This window comes from Crinia signifera, chromosome 2 (assembly GCF_055691185.1).
Source record: "Crinia signifera chromosome 2, ASM5569118v1, whole genome shotgun sequence".
Lineage (NCBI taxonomy): Eukaryota > Metazoa > Chordata > Amphibia > Anura > Myobatrachidae > Crinia > Crinia signifera.
In genome coordinates, this window is record NC_139218.1 from 386,835,163 (window position 1) to 386,857,667 (window position 22,505).

General features: G+C 46.6%; 2 protein-coding genes across 2 annotated transcripts; both read right to left on the minus strand.

Moving 5' to 3' along the window:
- Positions 1-1,006: 1,006 nt before the first annotated feature.
- Positions 1,007-22,423, minus strand: THAP12 (THAP domain containing 12). Its single transcript, XM_083170257.1, has 5 exons — positions 22,098-22,423; positions 19,814-19,934; positions 15,707-15,811; positions 13,759-13,795; positions 1,007-3,530 (listed from the first exon to the last, which is right to left on the minus strand). Exons 1-5 carry the CDS (start codon positions 22,184-22,186, stop codon positions 1,606-1,608), a joined length of 2,277 nt encoding a protein of 758 aa, XP_083026383.1. The 5' UTR covers positions 22,187-22,423; the 3' UTR covers positions 1,007-1,605.
- On the minus strand, positions 7,241-9,655 carry LOC146058183 (uncharacterized). The gene is made up of 3 exons (XM_083170258.1): positions 9,387-9,655; positions 8,267-8,426; positions 7,241-8,186 (listed from the first exon to the last, which is right to left on the minus strand). Exons 2-3 carry the CDS (start codon positions 8,359-8,361, stop codon positions 7,709-7,711), a joined length of 573 nt encoding a protein of 190 aa, XP_083026384.1. The 5' UTR covers positions 8,362-8,426; positions 9,387-9,655; the 3' UTR covers positions 7,241-7,708.
- Positions 22,424-22,505: the final 82 nt, after the last annotated feature.

A 22,505-nucleotide genomic window follows, 5' to 3' on the forward strand; every position in this document is an offset into this window, starting at 1 on the left:
ATTGTAGCCCTATTTCTAAGTGATCTGACTAACACGGATTGCTCCGTATGTAGGCACCCCAGGTGATGGCGATGCACTGTCCCGCACGTTGACATCGCCGGGCTAGACTTATAATGCATGTTAGGAGCTGATTGGCTGGTAGTTTTTCACTCTCCACGCTTTAATAACTCTGCCCGGTGACTATTATCAGAACGCATGGTGATTTGGGGCTTTGATTTGGTTCTGAGCAAGTGCAGTTAGTTCAGCTACTGCATAAAGGACATTAAATAGGAAGACTTAAGGAAATTGCACGCAGATCACCGGTAAAACACCTTAGTGAATGGGTAAGGGGTGTGGCTACAATTTGACTAATATGAATCTAAAATAAATAGCTATTAACATAGAAAGAACACTTTCTGTTGTTTGAACTAAGGGGTCTATGTACTAAGACTTGGAGAGATAAAGTACCAATCAGTTCCTGTCATTTTTCCAAACATGACCGCAACTAATCAGCTGTTACTTTATAAAAATCTCCAAGGCTTAGTAAATAGGCCCCTAAATATGTAGGCAGGCATCATTAGGCTGGTTGAGCTATTGCCTATGACTTTGACACACACAGAACCCACAAGTTCAATTCAGATTGCAACTCACTAGCTGATGTGTCCGGTTCTACCCACTAAGCAGGGAACAAATTTCATGTGGCTGCAAATAACGGTCACATTTTTCAGACCTCCCAGCAGGTGCACAGGAAGACTTCTCCAACTGTCATATTCTCCAGAGCACAATGGTGTTGCACAGTAAAGAGCAGGTAAATACTTGGGTCACATAACTCCGAAACAGAACGACCAATTACAATGGTTACAATTTTCCTTAAACTAGACAGGCCAAAACCTTTTGTTTGGTATATAATGTGCCCTGTTCAAACAATGGCATCACAGAAAAATGTCCTTCTTCCGCTATAACAATACAGTTAAAATCATTGGTGATCACTTTTTTTTTCTTACATCACTTTCTACAAAGAAAGTTTAATATGTTTCTTACATTTTTACAAAACAAAAATGGAAATTTCAGTATAAAAATACAAACAGGAAATTTGTACATCTTTTGTTGTTTTTAAGCTCAACGAAATCAATCCAATTTTCAGATAAAACATATTTAAATTCATAGTAACTAAACTAAATCAATTTCATAGGGGATCTAAGCATTTCTACGTAACAAGCTCCAATTAGCGGGGGGGGGGAAAAAACAAACTAAAAAACCTTTGTACAACATTTCATGGTATAGATTTGAAATATTTAGATTTATCCATAAAAACCATTAAATATCATTGTGAATATATTTATAGGTCTTCATGTATTCAACACAACCTTCTCCGACCAATTACCTACTTCCAATTACAAATGTCACCTTGACGCCATATACTTTAAAAAATAAAAAAATTACTGTGGCAAACAGTAGCTTTTACACGGTAATAACCCACATTTCTGCATATTAATTTGTAATTTGTGATACAGTCATTTAAGGCAAAGCGTCAGGACCAAAACAATAACACAGCAGCCAAGTCCATGACGGCCGGGGGGGTGGGGGGGGGGGAGCCAAAAGGACGGAAAAGGGGTTACATCGCTTTCAAACATCTTCAGCAATTTCCGTATGGGGCGACGTTGGTTCGTGTTTAACATTATTCGCCACCATTTTCATATAGGTTTCCACCATTAGATCCAAATCGTGTTTGGTGTCATAATTTACGTTCAAGAACGCCAGCTGTCGTGACCGCTGTTCTGCCGGCGTGTTATCTAAGTAGTGCTTTAAACGCCTCCTACCCATTTCAAATTTCTCATTTTCAACTTTGATGACGGGTAGAATGCACAAAACCTTCAGTAGGGCGTGAACGTTTGGGAAGAACTTAATATCGGGGAGGTGGAGGGACTCGTAGATGTTGGATGGTAGCTCAACGTCTTTACCTCTGTGTTTCCACTTGACGCGCCAACAGTGCAGCTCTGCGGAGAGAGTGTCTGGGTTGGGGAGGTCGCATTTGTAAAGATCCGTATTGTGTTCCTCGCTAGTGCTGAATTTGAGCTGGCCCATCACAGAGGGAACAAGGGACAAGCATTTGAGTGCTTTCAGATGTTGCTCTGAAAAGATGTCCTTCAGCCCTTGAATGACGTGCTGGATAGTCGGTATGCTAAGCGCTTCTTTGTAGAAGTTTTCCGCCGTGAGGTCCGGCTGCAAATTGGCATGCTGCATTCTACGGAACCTACCTGGGAGCTTCACCGGGATGTCTAGCTTGGCTGCCAGGTTAGTAGCCTCCTCAAACCAGAACTCGTGGTAAACTTCAATGTTCTCCATGACCTCATTCAAAGTGTGCAACACCGCCGTCAAGCTGTTGGCCGCAGAGAAAACGTCAGACGTTTGCCCTTGCAAGTTCTTTCCGAAAGCTCGTGTAAACGAAAGGGCGTTTTTCAATATTACAATAGTAACGACAAAGTCAAAATCAGTCAAGGCACTTGACAGTATAAATGCATGACTGGTTATACTGGTGCTCCATAGAAACAAGTTGTCACATGCTACTTTGTCAAAGCAGAGGACAAATGACTCGAGAAGAGCCACGATGATTTCAAATGTGTCATGTCTCCTTATCCACTCCGTTCGCATGGTTTCCTTAAGCTCGGTGCCCTTCTCTGCGTTGTCCAGGAAGAGACTGTCAATTGTACTTTCCAGCTCTTTCTGCAAGTTGGGACAGTTTTTAAAAAATAAATAAATATCTTCTAGGATGCCCAATACCACGGACACGCCCGTGACTGGCGTGGAGTTTGCTAGCCATATATTCAAGGCACAGGATGAACAGAGAGTGAAAGTTGCTTGAGGGTATTTTTGGAGCAACCGCGAGGTCACGATCTTCATTTTGGAAGAGAGACTATTTGAAGCGACGAAGGACTGCCCTCGGCAGTATTCCATATTCAAGCGCCATTTCTCCGTCACAGTAGAGAGAAAGTTCACAGCCAAGATTTCCGCATCTGGGTCACACGGTAGAAACCCAATGAACTCTTCTCGGAGGTTGTTGGCGACATCTAAATGCCTGATAAACACGGGCTGGTGATCCTGTCCTCCCAAGTCCACGGCATCTTCGGCAATTACAGAGAAGAACTGGGAGTTGCGTATATCGTGCAGGACATCTTCTCTGATGACACTCTCGCACACTTCCAACATCTGCTCCTGCTGGGACCGGGTGCAGTATTCCTGGTTCACGGCGAAGATCTCGAATCGTTTTCTCAGAACGTCGTCCCCCGAATTTATACGGTACTCGAGAAGAGCTTGAAAATTGTCCGGCACGAAAACCTCGTCGGGGACTTCACAATTGCGACCATCCACTAGTATATTCTGCTTGCCCATGAAGAGCACAACCTCGAACAACGTTTTCAGGTAGTCCTTGTTTTCTCTTTCTTCTGCCGTTAACACTATGGCCTCCTCTGACTGTTCTATCTCCACAATCTGTATTTCCATGTCATTGTTGTTATTCTGGTGGTTCTCGTTCTTAGCCCCAGCAGCATCCACTAAAAGACACAAACAGAAAAAAAAAAACAGAAGATATATATCAGTGTGGAGGCAAACAGAACAATAGAAATATGACACCATTAAAAAAATCATTTAAAAAATAAATATACGACTGGAAATGTAGACAGCACCTAGAATGTGGAGCGTAGGCAGCATTACTAGAACAAGGCGAAAGCTTAAAATACATTACTCTATGCAAATTATTCGGTACTCTTTACCTAGCACGGCGCCCATCGCGACCATCGCATGCACTAAAAAACGGGTGCGATGCGATGCCCGCGATGGCCGCGATTTCCCATAGGGACCAATGTTAAAAATCAGATTGGTCGCGATTTTAGTGTTAAAAGTCAGATTGGTCGCGATTTTTACATAGGAATCAATGTTAAATGGGCCACAGAGCCCTAATAGTCCCCCTGAAGTGTGAAATGGCCCCCACAATTTTTAACGCCACCCCACGATCAACGTGAACCCGAAGCGTGGCGAGCGCAGCGAGCCCGCGAGGGGCGGCGGTACGCGTCCTCCGACCTTTTCATACCCCCACTATCCACGTCGGCGTGGAGTTGAGAATAGAATAGTGTGGCGAGCGCAGCGAGCCACCGAGCCCGAAGCGTGGCGAGCGCAGCGAGCCCCGCGAGGGGACGCGGATACCTTCACAGGTAAACGCGTCCCCTCGCGGGCTTCACAGGTGTCCGCGTCGCCACGGACACCTGTGAAGCCCGTGAGGGGACGCGTATAACTGTGAAGGTATCCGCGTGCGCTCGCCACGCTTCGGGCTCGGTGGCTCGCTGCGCTCGCCACACTATTCTATTCTCAACTCCACGCCGACGTGGATAGTGGGGGTATGAAAAGGTCGGAGGACGCGGGCTCGCTGCGCTCGCCACGCTTCGGGTTCACGTTGATCGTGGGGTGGCGTTAAAAATTGTGGGGGCCATTTCACACTTCAGGGGGACTATTAGGGCTCTGTGGCCCATTTAACATTGTTTCCTATGTAAAAATCGCGGGCATTGAGCCAATTAACGCTAAAATCGCGACCAATCTGACTTTTAACATTGATCCCTATGGGAAAATCGCGGGCATCGAGTCGCACCCGTTTTTGATTTACCCGCGATGCCCGCGATTTTTTACCCCCGACGCCCGCGATTGTAATCGCGGGCGCCGTGCTAGGTAAAGAGTACCAATTATTCTACTCATAACAAAAAAATTGCCTCTGTTGAATTGGGCAAAATAACTTCGACCATCGCTGCTTATTACTTAGATTGATTAATTGTTTTGTCTGGTCTCTGACACACAATGGGAGATATTTAGGGGTATATTTACTATAAGGTTGATTTTAATCGATTTCCATATAGATCAAAATTGACCTTCAAACTATTTTGGGCTTCTGGGGCTAAACACATTTACTAACAATTAAAAAAATCATGTAAGTAAATGTTTTTTTTAGCTCTGGAAGCCCAAAATGAATGAAGATAAATTTTAACTGATCTGAAATAGATGGAAGTGGATTCAAATCTTTTAGTAAATACACGGCTACTTCTCCTCCACTCACATTAACGGACCTCAGAAAGCCATTCTGCAATGGGAGCGGATGGATTCATCTGAGCAGATCGGATTGGGAGTGCATGCGTTCTTACACTTGGATCGCGGTAGAGTCAAACCAATGTAATAAATGGTTATGATACTGTTCAGTTACAATGATTGCGTGTCGATAAGAAAAAGGTTTCCAGTCGACAGCACATTTTTTCTGTTATTTCTAGTGTTAAACTAAAAAAATGCAAAATCTGTCAACATACTGCTTAATGCCCGTGCTGACAATCTGGCTATTCTCGTTTTTTTATACTACATTCCTATAGGAGCTTAATGACCAAAGTCCTGTTATGTGGTCAACACAGGCTGGAGCAACTGTTCATTGTCGCCTAGTCAGCAACTACTGACACAAACATCCTTTCATTCCTTTACATGGGTATTTCTGGGAATGGGGAGCCTACAAATTCTTCCCATACTATAGGGTCATCTGTCCTGTTGTACAGGTGCTTTGGGAAGTAATGAGTCTGTATTCTACCGTGTCACCTTCTGACTGTTGCCTGTCCTCTCCAGACTGTCAGCTCCCATGTCACCTACGCCTAGTGCCTGTCCTCTCCCGTCTATCTGTTGCCTGTGCTCTCTCGTGTCACATCACCTCCCGACTCCTGTCCTCTCCTGCATCACATCCTGAATGTCAGGAATCTCATCCGAGTGGTACAATGCTTCCTAAAACTGATCTTATGGTCTTTCCTTCACCCTCAATGTCTCATTCTCCTCCCTCCAAATGTTTGGGTGTAAACCAGACTCTGCCATCTGCTTCACCCGCCACACATAACCCCTGCCAATTCCACCTCTGCAATATGTCCAGAATCAGGCCCTTCCCCACCATGGTAGCCATGAAAATCCTTTCCATAGCCCACCTAGATTACTGTGACAGACAGAATTAACAGAGTGGGTAGACAATGGACAATGACCCACCCACCCCCTCTCTCACTGCAGTAGAATTCTGTAATAGAAGAGCATTTCTACAATGTCTGCTGCTAGGCTGATCTTCCTAGTAAGACGCTCATCGTCTGCTGTTCCGCTCTGCCAGTCCCTCCATTGGTTGCCTGTATCTTACCGTATTCAATATAAAACACTTCTACTTGCATATAAAGCTATTAACCATACTGCACCAGCTTATATCTCTGCACTTATCACAAAATATCTCCCATCTCGACCACTACGCTCTACACAAGATCTGCGTCTCTCTTCTGCACGGATCACTAGCTCCCATTCACTATTACAGGACTTTCATCGGGCTGCTCCCACCCTATGGAATTCCCTTCCACGCACAATAAGACTCTCTGCTAGCCTCCAGACTTCCAAGCATTCCCTGAAAACTCACCTCTTCAGGCAAGCCTATCATATTTAAGTTCTACACGCATAACCCTCTGAGGCATAAGTCCCTTCTGGACTTGCAACTTGGTGGGACTGCTATGCTATTATTGGTGCCTGTCCTTGTGTTTCCCTCCTATGTCCCTATATAGATTGTAAGCTTGCAGCAGGGCCCTCCTACCTCCAAGTCTGTCTGTTGTTGCCCAGTTTATTCCATCACTGTCTACAATTGTAAAGCGCAACGGAATCTGCTGCACTATATAAGAAACTTAATAAATAAATATTTGTCTGTATTAATCCGATTTGGTTATTTATCCCCTTATAACTGGCCTTACAGTGCAGCCAGGATCAGCAGTTGGATATGTAAACCATGATGTACAATAAAATTATTAAGTACAAATAAAAACAAAATATATAGCCCCCCTTTTTTTTTATACTTACCTCGACCCCCGATGTCCACGGAAACCTCCGGGATCCTCCCTAGTGGCATCTCAGGACCGGAGATGCCGATGAAGAGGATCCCCGAGGGTCGCAGTGGAACACTGTGAATGTCAGGGGGGGGGGGGGGGAGCGGGCGGGCAACCATTGGGGCACCACTAGGGGACCAGGTAAGTTAGGAAGAATAAAAAATTTCAACATTCGAAAAAATCCATTTTCCAAAATGCTGCAGTTGCAGATACGGATTTAGTTGTATGTCACTATGTACCAAGGCCAACTTTTTAATAGATATTTGGTATGAGGAATAAAAATGAATCCACACATGACAAGCATAAAACAAACCTGTATACAGTACTGTATGTGATCAGTTGAATAAAGATAATTTTTGTTTTATTACTGGGAAATGACGTGAAATAACATTCTAAATAAACAGAATATGGCACAGTGGTCATCATCGCTGCCTCGCGCCGCCCCAGTCTTGACCAACGGCCTGTATGGCTGGAGTTTGTATGTTCTCACTGTGCTTACGTCATCCAGATGGTGCGATCTCTCCTCCCAAAAACATACTGATAGGTTGTCTAAATGGACACAAATGTGTAACTTAAGGAATATACACAGGAATCTAAAACACAAACGAGTATAAATAACAAAACACTTGGTGGTGCGACAATTACACCAATTACAATCCTCGTGAAGGATCGTTATTGTAAGTTCCGGCATTCTCCTGAAACAGTGAGGATATACTGTATTGTACATCAATCTACAAGACACCAGATTCTGTAGAACGAATAGAACCAGCATACACCGCCAGCAGGTACACTGAGGAAAGTATTAAGATTCATTATAAAGGTACATTTGAGAATGGATTTCTCATTGGCTGATAGGGTGGAGGATAAACGTTTGGTGAGATATACTGTAGCAGCTGAGGACTGGCTGTAGGGATATGTCCTTGAGTGTTCTCTATGTAACAAAATATGACATTGGTCAGAGCCATTCTAAGGGTTGCTTGATGGCTGTCGGGGACCTGGGCCAAATAAGGAACAAGGCTTCTGGCAAAGTCCATGTGGGGATCTTCCTTTTGGTGCTGGTCCGCTAAACTGTCCATCTGTCTCGTCATATTCCAGCTGTGTTCCGCCGGAGGATGCTGTGGCCCGTCTGCAAAGCGGGTGGCGGTTTGAGATGCCGTCTCTTGATCGGCGGAAGAAGAGTGCGGAGAAGGCTCTTCCTTGACGTAAACGATATCTAAATCATCTTCTGTTACTTCCGACTGCTCAGTATTCATCCCGGATACAGAAGGAGGCTCGGGCCTCCTCTCAGTCCTAGGATACAAATAGAGGGTTATTCGGGAACATGTTCAGAACTGGAGCATCAACGCTTTCTGACTTGTGCCTAAACTTACGCGTACATCGCCATCATCACAGGTTTAAGAAATAATAAATCCTTAAAGTGAGAGGCAAGAGGCTTCGGAGGAACAGGGGGACCACCGCGCTTCATCTCGGTAAGGAGATCCCTTCGGAAAGTCTCCCGAAGAGACTGCCACTGGGTTTGCACCTCTTGTACTAAAAAATAAACATAAATACTAAATATTACACAGGCAGCAAAAACTGAATCAAGAATATCTTACTGCTTATATAAATTGTTATGTCTCTCATACATCCGTCTGCTTCCTAGTGAAATGGACAGAATGGAGCGATAAAGTGCGAGTCTGGGTCTCGGCGGAGGGGACAGTGTCTAATGATGCGTTTGTATGCCAATTGTGTCATTGTAACCCCGCCTCTATACAGATGTGCACTCATGCGGGGGTGGAGCCTAGTGAAGCCATTAGCACGGCCCCAGCCTGCTTCTCCTCTCTGGAAAGAACGAATGTAGGAAAGTTTGCCTTAAGATATAGAACGAACATAACCGTACAGAAATGACGAAGCACAGAAAAGCTCTTCATAAACTACAAGGGCATTAAGGAAATGTTTTCCAGGTCACATGGCAACTGCACAGTGTATCACAAACAGTCACGTTTAAAAAAAAAAAAATCCACAGATTATCTGGAAAACATGACCTGTATGGGATCCTGAGGACAGAGTTTGTTCTGAATCATTATGTGTAGCACTCATCCTAGCACTTTGCATCTTTCAAAACCCGTGCAGTTCCTCTTCCCTGCCTGAGGTGTCACTCTCTGCTTTGGTGCTTCAATACAGGTCTGTTCTGCAGATCAGTGCTGAAATAAGACCACACGGTGCAAAAGTACCATAGCAGAGTGACACCCCAGACAGCGAAGAGGAACTGCAACAGCTTTGAAAGCTGCAGGGTGCTAGAATGACTACCACCAAGCAGCCATCCCTGTAAACGGCAGGGTTGTGACTACTTCCCCTTCGTGGAAAGGACCAGGATGTGCCGTGAGGTGAGGGCGGAAGTGGTTACATGCCCTTGCAGCGTTTTCTATTTCGTCTAGAATTTTAAGGTGGCGTAGGTTATTTTCTTTTAGATCAGCTGGAGTGGACCATGGCACGGCTCGCTTAGCTCACCACACTTCTATACTCCTCCTCCAGGTAGACATAGACCCGGTGCATCCTGGGAAAGGTCCTCTCTGTAAAGGGGATCCAGCTGCTACCACAAAGGCAGGGTGCAACAGTTTGAAAGGATAAAAGGGTACATTTCTAAAATAGAAATCCAGAACGGGCAGCTTCACATTCATAAGCCACATTATTGGATTACCGTATTGCAGAGAGTTATAACAAGTATTACTGGCCTTCTGTAATTATGCCCAGTGATTACAGACAGCCTATTGTTTCTGGATGTAAGACTTATAAATAAAGTTACCAACCTTTTGTATATCTCTGCTGCGGGTTTAGGCGGTTCCAGTCCTTGAAAATGTCAGAGGAGATCCGATTCCACAGCTTCAGCCTCCGGTCGGCGTCGTTATACGAGGCGTTGCGAGGATCGTATAGCTCGGGGTGGAGGCGGACAAGCGCTATCAGAAGCTCAATATCAAGGAATGATTTTGAAGCCGTGCCGAAACTGGGACGTATTCCAAATACCATTTCCGTTCCTGTACAGGAAATATTTGCCAGCGCGTCAAATACGCATCTTTTTTCATTTTTTTCTTTAGTATGCGTTTGGCGCGCAGGGCTTATACAAGGTTGTATTTGGGGTTATCACCACCAAAATGCAGCGAGCGCAATAGAGGGATGTCTATTAACAATTGTTGGCTGTTCAGCTGCCTTTTTTACTGATGGATAGATCTGTACATATATATGTGTGTGTGTACAGGAGACGTGCCAGGATATCGGCCACAGAATCCGTTAAATATGATGTCACAAATGGGCGGGCATATGCAAATGCAACCAGTGGCCACAGAGTGAGCGGATGATTGGAAAGTATCGTTTGTGCATAAACCTTCGCAATCATTAGTTTGGCCGGCAGATCAGTCCAAGTATCTACCAAGTAACAGTCTACGGTTTAACGTATGGGTACTTGATGGACTTTATTACCAATTTTCACCTTATGATTGTAAATATTAACCAAAAGGTAGCACTTGATGTTTCTGCCAATGTTTAATATAGAAGCCTGGCGCAGATGAGCAGAGTGCATTTTTGGCACAAGTGTGTGCATTAACCCTTTGAGTTCCAACATCTCTGAGATATGCAAAATATCGGCTAAAAACGCCGGCGTCGCTCACATTTGTTATATAAATTCCAATAAAAAATGATGTTTAAAAAAAAAACAAAAACAAAAAAAAAACACCCATTTCACACGCTCCGTCTAACGCCAGGCAGTGAAACTCAGCACGGCCAAAAGCCGTGCCATACATCGTAGTTAACAATGGACAGCATTGTGTCCTTTCACACGGGACAGTTACTGCCCGGCCGCTGGATGTCACCACTGGAAAGAACGGCTTCCGGGCTGTGGCCATCCCGTCCATTGTAAACTTCTGTGTACGGCACGGCTTTTGGACGAGCGCAGTTTTCGGCATCAGCTGGAGCATGTGAAATAGCCCAAAGCAACAGAGTCTGAATCAGTGTATGAAGCACAACCAAAACTGAGCATGAATCATTAGCCGCGGCATAAACAGTCAGACTCCGTCTCAGACAGGTTTATAAGTGTAGTACATCTACTTAATCAGCGCAGTCTCATGAAGTGGTTTTTCCCATCACATTGCAATTAAGAAGCACTTTCGCACACGAAAGAGATGCTGGATGCAAAGTCGCTTAAGATCTAGTGTGTAGAGAAGGGATGTTTGACGCAACTGCAACAATAGTGTATGAAGACACTGAGATCAACTATACAGACTACAGTGTAACCGGCCGAAATGCCCTTAGCTTGTATCGGACGTTTCACACAACGACATTGGTCATTTTAAAAGGCTGAACCAACGTTGGAGCAACTGTATCATATCAGTGATATCCCCGATTACTTATAAATGTAAGGGGCTATGTTATGGGAGGTGGGCAGTGGGCAGTGGAGTCAAAAAGATAATAAGTACTTTCAGTAGTCCGGGGCAGTGTCCAATCTTGGGTGTGGTACAGGGTTCCAGTCGGGATCCCAACAGTCATTAGCCTGACGTCGGGATCCCGACTGGCAGGACTCAGACAGCATGGAGAGCACAACAAAGCCCCTCGCTGCGCTCGCCACCTATTCTATTCTCCCTCATGGGGGTCCCATGAGGGAGAATAGTCGGTGGCCGTCGGGAACCCGTCTGTCGGTGTTTTAACAGTCGGGATCCCGACGTCGGGTAAATGACTGCGGGGACCCTATCTGGCACCCTCCAATCTTTGGGTCACCCTAACAATTAATCATGAGAGTGCTCCGAGGACCGGATTCAGGAATCATTGCTCTACTGAAGTAATTTTTTGTAGTTTTTCTTCATTTCTATTAAATTTAGGCAGTAACACCTCTTTCACATCACATTAACGGGTCGGACCAGATATCTTGATCCCAGGTCTGACACGTTAACAATAAACCTTGGTTTCCCTTTATACACAGGGTGACCCGGGTTTAACCCTTGTCATAACTTGTGTCAAATTGCCAGGGTGGTTGACCCAGGTTATTAGGTTTGGTGCTTTCACACCGCATCACAACCCGGGTCGATCAGGCAACAACCCGGCAACCGCCTGGGAAATAAGTGCGATGTGAACGGGATATAAGTGGGTGTACACACGTTCAGAAGTGAGCTGAGCGATGTAGGGTAGGCCATTTCCCTTGAACTACTTCCCAGTGTCTAGATTGCCCTTACATAGAAATAGGTGCTAAGCCAAAAAAAGAAACAACTCTGCTAAGCAATGTAACTAGATTGTGCCTGCACACAAGATCTAAGCCGGCAATAGCGAAGTGCGGTCCCGTCACTATTGGGTGTACACATGGAGCAATTTGAGCTTCATTTCTAAGCGACCTGGAAAATCACCACGCGTGTGTCGGAAAGAGCACTATCATAAACATCCCGAACCAATCCAATTGGGGCTCCCACAGTAACGTAGTCTGATATCGCCCTGGTTACAAGTCACCCTATCTCTGAAAGCTTACTGCCAGTAACAAGTGTAGAGTGTGTGCACATTGGCCGGGTCATGGTACTAGCCCTGGAAGGCTTTATTCATTGAACAGATGTTGTAAAGGTCTGAATACACAGATGCTAGTTTACCATAGTCAGACAAACATGGAGGTATTCTGTGCAGACATCTACAATGCAGTCACCAAGCTTTGTCTGACGCCGATGTCACCATAAACTGCGTCCACTCCAGCATTTGCCGCCACTTTATAGACCGCAGTGTTCTTGTGCCGGACAAAGCAAAGCTCAAATCGCAGCAAAGCAAGGTACGGTATCCCCAAGTGACAAACGGCTCAAGAGACGGGAGAGCCCACGGTCACATATTAACGGGGGATCTTCAGGGTCAGCTCACAATGTCCGACTTGGGCAGATATTCAGTTAGCTGCAGTCATTTCCCAAGACTAGTTGACTCTCGTGGGGCTATGCTTGTCCGCAATGCTGACAGTTATCAGGGGTTATGGGAAAACACATTGGTCTGGGAACTTAGCCAAGATTCTATGTTTTTGCGCATGAAAAAGGCAAATTTTTTTCATACACACACACACACACACACACAAAAAAATGCGATAATTTTTCTTGCAAAAATACCCCCTTATAGAAGACAAACCCCTCATCACTGCTTACTGGTTCTCCTGTTTTGGTCACCAAGAACATATTGGATAACAGAAAAAAGATGAAGTAAGTTTCTCTTTAACTTTGCATAAAGCCAATAAGCTTTTTCGATCTGTTGCTATGGGAACATTCCTCAGAGCTCACCTCACTAACACAGAAATGAATGACTTTTATTCAATGTATGGAATCCATTATCATTTTTTTTAAATGATTAGTAAACAAAGATGGAACAAATTCTTTCTAACATCACCGAGGGAAACAATTCTGACATAGTAACAATAGGGGTTATTCAAACCTGATCGCTGGGCTGTTAATTGCAGAGCATTGCAATCAGATATTCGCCACCCAGCCAGAGTGAAATTCTGACTCGTGTAAGCCTGTGAAAAGCTGAAGAACTCACCATGAAAAGATTTTCCCAGTCTGTGCATAGCCCAGGACAATCTCGGTGGCTGCAATAGAATCCTGGCTGATCGGGCCGGAGCGGATGTCATATGACTTATCTGAAATCAGCTGGGCATGCCTACTTATTCCGTCAACACTCTCCCAGAAAACGGTCAGTAACCACCCCGAAACGTAGGCTTATTGTCAATGGCCTCACGCATGCGTACTATGATCCGCGTGCATACGCAGTCTACCAATTATCGCCCAGCCTGCGATCAGCTCTGAATCGCCCCCAGTGTTTCAGGATTTCAATAGGAATTTCATTTAGGCCATACGTTATTCTATAGATAAAAAGGACTTACGTTTATTTTCTTTTAGGGTCCTTATTTCATCTTCACTCTGGATAAAAGAACACAGGAAGGGAGATGAGATGATTGGACAGAGGTAAAAGGAAAGACAGGTCACCTGCAATGCTGGGATGTGTTACAGGAGGCGATTGCCATACGTCTGGCCAAGCTGCAATGTCACTGCGCAATCAGTTTATTACCAGAGACCAGATGCAGTCACCCAGACACAAAGAGAATCAGACGTATCACACCGCTGACGCATAAACGCGGTTCTATATTCATTCCACAAACGCTTTATCATCGATTGTGTATTAGAACGGTGTTCTCAAAAGCATTTAAGTGCTGTACCATTGTGCATCATAAAATACATGTGTTACTCCTTCACAAAAGACGACAATGACTACTGTACAGGTCACAATACTCCTCCCATGATGGCCAAGCGACTAACACCCTGCTTACGGTGGTGAACGCTGCCTCTGAGCAAACTTATTGGGATCATCTTTTCCCATTCTTACTTAAGCAACACAATATAAATATAGAGAGATATAGTTGTAGAACTACTCTTCACGTCTATGTGGTGAAGTACCGCCAGTGACCACTAGAGGCCACTCAACAAATTAAATTACTCATTTGTGAAAGTGAAAGCAATTTTTGCAGACACTGATCTGTTTCAAACTTGCGTAATATGGAGCTGTAAAGACAGAGATTGGAGGGGAGGGCAGATGGGGACTGGGGGTGGTATGGAGTGCTTCTGGGTTAAAAACGGTCAAAGCCAAGTACATTGCAGAAGCTGTTTTTGACCGGCTTTTAACGATTGACTGGATTGATAAATGGGCTCCTATACATGACCAAACCTGGATTAATGTTTTTTTTATTTATATATATATATATATATATATATATATATATATATATATAAATTTATATTTATATATATATATGTAACTTCACTTGAGTAGAGTAAAAAGTGGTAGAGTAAAAAAATGTAACAGAAATAAAATCAAATATTAAAGTGGCTCTTATTACCCGTTAATGACTGGAAATGGTGTTAATTAGAGGGTCCGACACTAGAGCATTAAGGCTTCCTATGACAACAGATATATGTATGTGCTGAAGTTCCCATAACGCGGTCAGTGATCAGGGGGAAGTCTGGGTTACACAGCCTTGTGAACCAGGGGCTGCGTGCTTCCATAGAACAGGGATGGGACAGAAGCTCTGACACGGTCACCCATATCCGTGAACACACCAGTGAGGAACCATCAACAGCTACTCAGGAGAGCACAGTATGGAGGACCAGAGCCACCAGACTGAAGAGTGTGTTGGTAAGGCACGCAGGATGATCACGTGTACGGGCGGCCATCTACCAGCTGAAGCTATGGGGTAACTGATGGCCCAATCTGCCCAAGCACAGAACCACAGCTCCACCCAACATGACTCTGCCCAAATTAAACATGTATCCAGTTGCTCAGCGCTCACCAGCAGGAAGTCTGATGTGCGTAGGAAATATGCCTCCTTCATGAAAAGCCTCGCTATAAAAGATCTACTTAGAAATGGGAAGCTTCTTAACCCTTTGAGTGCCAGCATCTGTAAGAGGTGTAAAATATCTGCTTAACATCCCGGCGTTGCTCAAATTTGTTATATAAAGGCAAATTAAAAAAAATGTGTAAAGAAAAGATGACATTTCCTATACAGTATAAAGGTCCTTATGATGAATACAAATGTTTGCTGAGCAATTTTCACACTTATTTTGACAAATACACTTGGTACTCAAAGGGTTAAGCATTTACATAGCGGTAGATCTCTGTGAATGTTACTCGTAGCTGTCCGAAGCCAAGAGTAGACAGCCCCAACTCCTGCTTCAGGAGACATAGTATCTAATTACCGTTAGCGAGGATATGAGATCCACATCTCTCCCTCCCTCCCAGATCTCAGTCCTGTTATGGACAACTCACAGAACACCTACCAGCTCTTTTATCCTCTTCCTGCGTCTGCCGGGGTTGCCCAGGTGACTCGTCAGGTCGAATATTGTTGGGATGGCATTCTCCCGGAGTACAGTCCTGTATGGACTCTGGAAATAAAAATCAAATAATAAAAAACACACCGCACGCTGCCGATTACTAACAACACGCTATAATAGGAAAGGGAACCAACCCAGGGTATGGGTCATTGGTTTGATCCAATTTAGGTCAACGTGCATTGGGTAGAGAGGCTAAGGTCAACACAAGCATTAGGTCGACAATGGGAAGGTGGACATGATTTTTTCACATTTTGTTGTCCCGATTGTCGACACTGACACCGTCTAAGTGTACCGCGTCCCATCATATGGCTCGCTGTTTTGTTCTCCAACCGCGCCCTAGTGGATGGTAAGGCATGTAATACCGCCTGTCTGCTCAGAAAAAAAAACGTGAGAAACTCAATGTCGACCGTTTGACCTTATTCCCCAAATACCATCCTCAGCAAAAAAAAAATAAAAGATACTTCGCAGGAACACATGTAAAATAGTACCTTGTGCCTCTAATTGCATCCTATCAGGACTGTCTTGTAATCTGATGGGACTGCCATGGGTACTTGTGTATTATCACGGCGCCCACGATGTTGATGGTACTGCAGCACAATGCTATTTTTAATTGTACAAGCACCCTGATGGGTGCTTACAATGTTAAATGCACCCCCATTGTCAACGCCAACCCGAAGCGTGGCAAGCTACAGCACGCGTCCTCCGACCTTTTCATACCACCACTATCCACGTCGGCGTGGAGTTGATTTTAGATAGTGTGGCAAGTGCAGCGAGCCCCACGAGGGGACGCAAATTAATTTACATGTCTTCTGCATCCGCTTGCCTCGCTGCGCTCGTCACACTAACTAAAATCAACTCCACGCCGACGTGGATAGTGGGGTTATGAAAAGGTCGGAGGACACGTACCGCCGCCGATCGCCACACTTCAGGTTGGTGTTTATAGTGGGGGTCGCGTTGATAATGGGGGAGCATTTAACATTGTATGCACCCATCAGGGTGCTTGTACAATTAAAAATCGCATGCCATCGCATCGCATGCCATTTGCTGGCATGCGATGCGATATTTAATTCACATTCAGGCTTTTTCACACGGAAATCGCATACCCTATTTAGTGGTATGCGATGCGATGGGCGTGATAATACACAAGTACCCTGCCATGCTATGGAATTCTATCCTTATGTATCCCTCCTATTATTCCTATAGATTGTAAGCTTGCGAGCAGGGCCCTCCTACCTGTATGTTGGTTTGTTACTACCCAGTTTGTTTAATCACGGTTTTCTATTCTAATGCGCAACAAAATATGCTGCGCTATATAAGAACCTGTAAACAAATCAACTAAAACAACTGACAAATGGAAGTCCAAATATATTATTAACCCCAAATCCAAACCCCAAAAACCTGATGATCATAAATAAATGATTCATTCAGCTGTGTGTGAGCAGAGAAATCCTGTGCCACTTCCAAGAGCCCTATATAGAGATCAGAACGCTTCAGGAATAGTTAGCACAAAAGTTTAGAAACTCATTAGGAAACTCTTCCACAGTGCTGTGTTCAAAGGCAGATTGGGAACTAAAAGTGGTCAAATGTAGGTGGATCCAACACCAAAACATGCGAGATTACTACATCATTACACCAGTGGAGCCAGGAAACACCCCAGACAACACCTCCCTCTACACCACCTCTCTGGGCACCCTCATCAGCTCCTATGGTTTTCATTACCACCTTTATGCTGATGATACCCTAATCTATCTCTCCTCCCCCGACTTATCCCCATCACTCCTGTCCAAGGTCTCCGAATGCCTCACGGCCATCTCAGCCTGGATGACCCAACGCTTCCTGAAACTAAACATGGCTAAAACTGAACTTCTAATCTTCCATCCCCCGAACATCCCCTCTTCTCCCACTATCTCCATCAGCATTGGTGAAACCGAGATCACGTCCACCGACCAAACGCGCTGCCTCGGTGTCATCATTGACTCCTCCCTCTCTTTCACCCCCCACATTCGTGCTCTCTCACAGTCTTGCCGCTTTCACCTACGCAACATCTCACGCATCAGACCATTCCTCTCCACTGACGCGACCAAAATTCTCATTCACTCTCTTGTCATCTCCCGCCTTGACTACTGCAACATCCTTCTCTCTGGGCTACCTCTCACCCGCCTCGCACCTCTCCAATCCATTCTTAACGCTGCTGCTAGGCTCATCTTCCTCTCCCGCCGCTCTACCTCCGCCTCCCCCCTCTGTTTATCTCTTCACTGGCTCCCCATTCCTTTCCGAGTTCTCTTTAAACTCCTCACCACCACCTACAAGGCTCTCTCCTCCTCCACAGCTCCCTACCTCTCTTCACTGATCTCTATCCACACTCCCTCCCGTCCTCTTCGCTCCATCGCTGACCGCCGACTGACCTCTCACCTAATCACCTCCTCCCACTCCCGTGTCCAAGATTTCTCTCGCGCTGCCCCCCTGCACTGGAACAACCTCCCGCCACCCATCAGGCTATCTGATTCCCTTACCTCCTTCAAGCGCTCCCTCAAAACCCACTTTTTTCGACTAGCCTATCCCTCCTCCTAACCTCTTTTGATCCTCCTATCCTGCCTCCGTTCCCCTCCGTTCCTACTTATCCTATTGTATTTCGTTCGTCCACCCACCTATTTTTAGTATGTTAACTCTTATGAGCAGGGCCCTCCTTCCTCACGTACTCACCCTACCTCATTACCTCACCTGTGCTCCTGTCCTGTTCTTCCCTTCCTCTACTTCATCTTCGGTCTCCTTGACTATTTTGACACCTACTTCTGAACTGATGCTGATTTTAGTTCTACCAGCTATACCCCTATTTATACTGTATCTTTCTACACACCCTGTACGTTACCTTGTAATTTTTTTTTTTTTTTTTTTTTTTTGCTATGTACGGCGCTGCGGACACTTTGTGGCGCCTTATAAATAAACGTACTACTACTACTACTACTACATTATTACACCCCCAGATAGCAGCCACTCCTGCCACAATGGATATAGATGAGCACCGCCTTGAGAGAATATTTGCAGTGTTGCACGCTCTGCTCTGTGAACCGGCAAATGTTTGTGTGGTAGACAGGATGGGCGGAGCCACAACTCTGGGCCACATCTTAAATAAATAAATATGAAACTCACACACACACCAAAGATCTAGGGAGTGGAAACAGATAAAAGGTGCTAAATCTGCATAGCATCAAGCTTCTCACCCAACATTCCCACAGGTCAGGAAAAAAACAAAGTGATCACTCATAATCTTAAGGAGTAAACACCATCATCACATTAAAAAGGCAATACACAGAGAAACATTTAATGGTTTAATCTTCAGGTTTACTTCAATTCAAAACCGTGTGCCACATTCAAAATTCAATAAGAATGCTTAACTTTTTGTGTGTTTCTCTGAAAAGTACTTATGCATGTTTTAAATTCTGTTTAGTTTAACATTGGTTTTATAAGAATATTTCAAATAAATCATATCAAAGCCTAAGAATTTTGGATTATTAATGTACCACCCTCAGCACTGCTAGGGTCTCTAATGAAATCAGGTACCATAGAAGAGACCTGGAAGTGGCGGAACCGACAGCGGATCACCGTGTCTGACATTCATCTTATCCCAGCCAGCACGGACAGTGTAATGGTTAGCACTACTGCCTCACAGCACTGAGGTCATGGGTTCGATTCCCAACATGTATATTCTCCCCATGCTTGCGTGGGTTTCCTCCGGGGACTAGATTTTAAGCTCTACCGGGGCATAGATGGATGTGAATGTTCAAATATTCTCTGTACAGTTCTGCAGAATATGTGTGCGCTATATAAATAACTGGTAATAAATAATATATAACACTGCTCATAACAATCAATTTGCTGCAGAGGTCCAGAGGTAACTAACATGCGCCATTTACTTAATCTGCTGGGTCCTGGAAGCTTGTGGTGGTCCTACGCGGAGATGTAACATAGTAAAGTTATATATTCTCAAACTAGTTATTTTTCCAGCTTCCAAATCTATGTTATTAAAACGTGTGAATATCTCCTGGTACTTACACTTCTACAAATCATGGAATCTTCAAAGTGCTGGGCACATAATCTGTAGTGCTTGTTGAGCTGGTCAGGCGTTTTGTCCTCCAAATCAGACCTTCGACAGTTCTCAACCCACTTCTGACACCTACGGTGAGATGGGAAAGAGGAGTAAGTAGAATCCAGCACTAAGGAACAGAAGCTTAATGTTGACTAGGGCGAACCTTCTAGTAAAGTGGTGTTGGTGACTTAAGTCTAATTTTGCTGTGGCTAGGATCCCTCTATACACCTATAACGCCAAAATACTTGTTATAACATAGACAGTGTATCCAGAAAACGACATATAGGGCGAAAACATTCCTTGATTCCGACTTTTAAGGTCTATACACACTTGGGCGTTTTTGCCCAGCATGTATGGACAACAATGATGGGTGGGGGAAATCGATGGACAGAAAATGGCTCAGTGCATACACCCTGACCATTTTTCGCCCATGTCAGTGATTTTCCCCGTGAAGGACGGCTTTCCATGCTAGAATGAACACTACAGGATGTTTTGCTGATCTACTCCTGAACCGAATATCCAGCTCGTTACTTTATTACATACAAAGCTAAAGTATTTGGGCCAGATTCTCTAAGCTTCAAAAGTGATAAACTGGAGAGTGATAAACAGCCAGCCAATCAGCTCCTGCCTGCCATGTCACAGACTGTGTTTGAAAAATGTCAGGCAGGAGCTGATTGGCTGGCTTTTCATCACTTTCCATTTTATCACTTTTGAAGCTTAGAGAATCTGGCCCTTTAGCTGAAAGCTAATTGTGCCCATCAGGTCACTAGTTCACAGGCAATTTAGAGCATGCAATAACAGAACCCCAGCTTCAGTATCTGAACCTAATAATCCAGGCCAATGGCAGAAGCTGCTGATCCCTTACCACAAGCACCCAGGGCAAGCAAATGCTCCTTAGTTTGAGCACTTGAAGCAGCAATGGACAGCCAGTGGAGGAAGCAGAGCCCTCACATGCCCCAGACAATAGTGGACCCCCAGCCCTCATGCGCCCTTGACAGCAGCAGGTCCACAGCACCACGGACAGCGGCAGAACCTTCAACACGAGATAACGGCAGTGGCGAAACACCAGCTCCAGTGCCACACACAGCTGCAGAACTTGAGCTGCAATGGCGCCACCACACAGAGGCAGAACCCCATTTCCAGCGCAGTCACACAATGACAGAACCGCAGCACCCCACACATAGTGATGAAACCCCACACACAGCAGCGGGACCGCAGCTCCAGTGCAACAACACACAACGGTGGAAATGCAGTCCCAGTGCCCCCTTAGTGAAGGAACCTCACCCCCAACACCTGACCCTGCACACTGGGGACAGGACCCCAGCTTCACCACACGCACCGCGGCGGAGCTCCCGCACCCCTCACACGCACCGCGGCAGAGCTCCCGCGCCCCCCCCCCCACGCACGCACCGCGGCAGAGCTCCCGCAGCGGAACCCAAGCTCCCGCGCCCCCCCCCACGCACCGCGGCGGAGCTCCCGCGCCCCCCCCCCCCCACGCACCGCGGCGGAGCTCCCGCGCCCCCCCCCACGCACCGCGGCGGAGCTCCCGCGCCCCCCCCACGCACCGCGGCGGAGCTCCCGCGCCCCCCACATGCACCGCGGAGGAGCTCCCGCGCCCCCCACATGCACCGCGGAGGAGCTCCCGCGCCCCCCACACGCACCGCGGAGGAGCTCCCGCGCCCCACACGCATCGCGGCCTAGCTCCGGCGCCCCACACACACCGCGGCGGAGCTCCCGCGCCCCACACACACCGCGGCGGAGCTCCCGCGCCCCACACACACCGCGGCGGAGCTCCCGCGCCCCACACACACCGCGGCGGAGCTCCAGTGCCAAAACTCCAGCACCACCACAACGCAGTGGAACCCAAGCTCCAGCGCCCCACACACACCGCGGCGGAGCTCCCGCACCCCACACACACCGCGGCGGAGCTCCCGCGCCCCACACACACCGCGGCGGAGCTCCCGCGCCCCACACACACCGCGGCGGAGCTCCCGCGCCCCACACACACCGCGGCGGAGCTCCCGCGCCCCACACACACCGCGGCGGAGCTCCCGCGCCCCACACACACCGCGGCGGAGCTCCCGCGCCCCACACACACCGCGGCGGAGCTCCCGCACCCCACACACACACACACCACGGCGGAGCTCCAGTGCCAAAACTCCAGCACCACCACAACGCAGCGGAACCCAAGCTCCAGCGCCCCACACAGGGGTAGAAAGCCAGACCCAGTACCAGTGAACCCCCGCTCACCGGCTCGGGTCCCGTGGGAACCTGAAGAAGGCCAGGTCAGACTGCGTGCTCTTCCTTGTGCAGTTCGGGGCTGCGCAAAAATTCGGCATTTTTGCCTTTCACCGGGGTGACCCCAGCGGCCTCCTCACCCGGGGCGGGCGGGGGACACCGAGCACCGGGCGTGAGACAGACAGGCCGCGGCGGCTCCACACTGCTGTGCGCGGCCTGGAGGAGTCACACACACGTCCCAGCATACACCGCGGCGCCGCTCTACCCGCGCCTGCTCGCTCTATGACCAGACCTCTGCCAAAGCAAGGACCGGAAGTGGCCAACCATAGACGTTTCACATAAGGTGGCCAGAGCGGCGTCTGTTCGGAGGACTTATTCTCCTGCCATGGCCTGTGTGAGGGACTCAACGTCACAGCCTCT

Bases quoted from the DNA above. Each gene is read 5' to 3' on its own strand.
- LOC146058183 (XM_083170258.1), bottom strand. From the start codon at position 8,361: ATGAAGCGCGGTGGTCCCCCTGTTCCTCCGAAGCCTCTTGCCTCTCAC. The intron at 8,187-8,266 runs GTAAGTTTAGGC...TTTGTATCCTAG, and splicing joins GTGATGATGGCGATGTACGC to GACTGAGAGGAGGCCCGAGC.
- THAP12 (XM_083170257.1), bottom strand. From the start codon at position 22,186: ATGCCGAATTTTTGCGCAGCCCCGAACTGCACAAGGAAGAGCACGCAG. The intron at 19,935-22,097 runs GTGAGCGGGGGT...ATCTCACCGTAG, and splicing joins TTCCCACGGGACCCGAGCCG to GTGTCAGAAGTGGGTTGAGA. The intron at 13,796-15,706 runs GTAGGTGTTCTG...TCTTTTATCCAG, and splicing joins GGAAGAGGATAAAAGAGCTG to AGTGAAGATGAAATAAGGAC.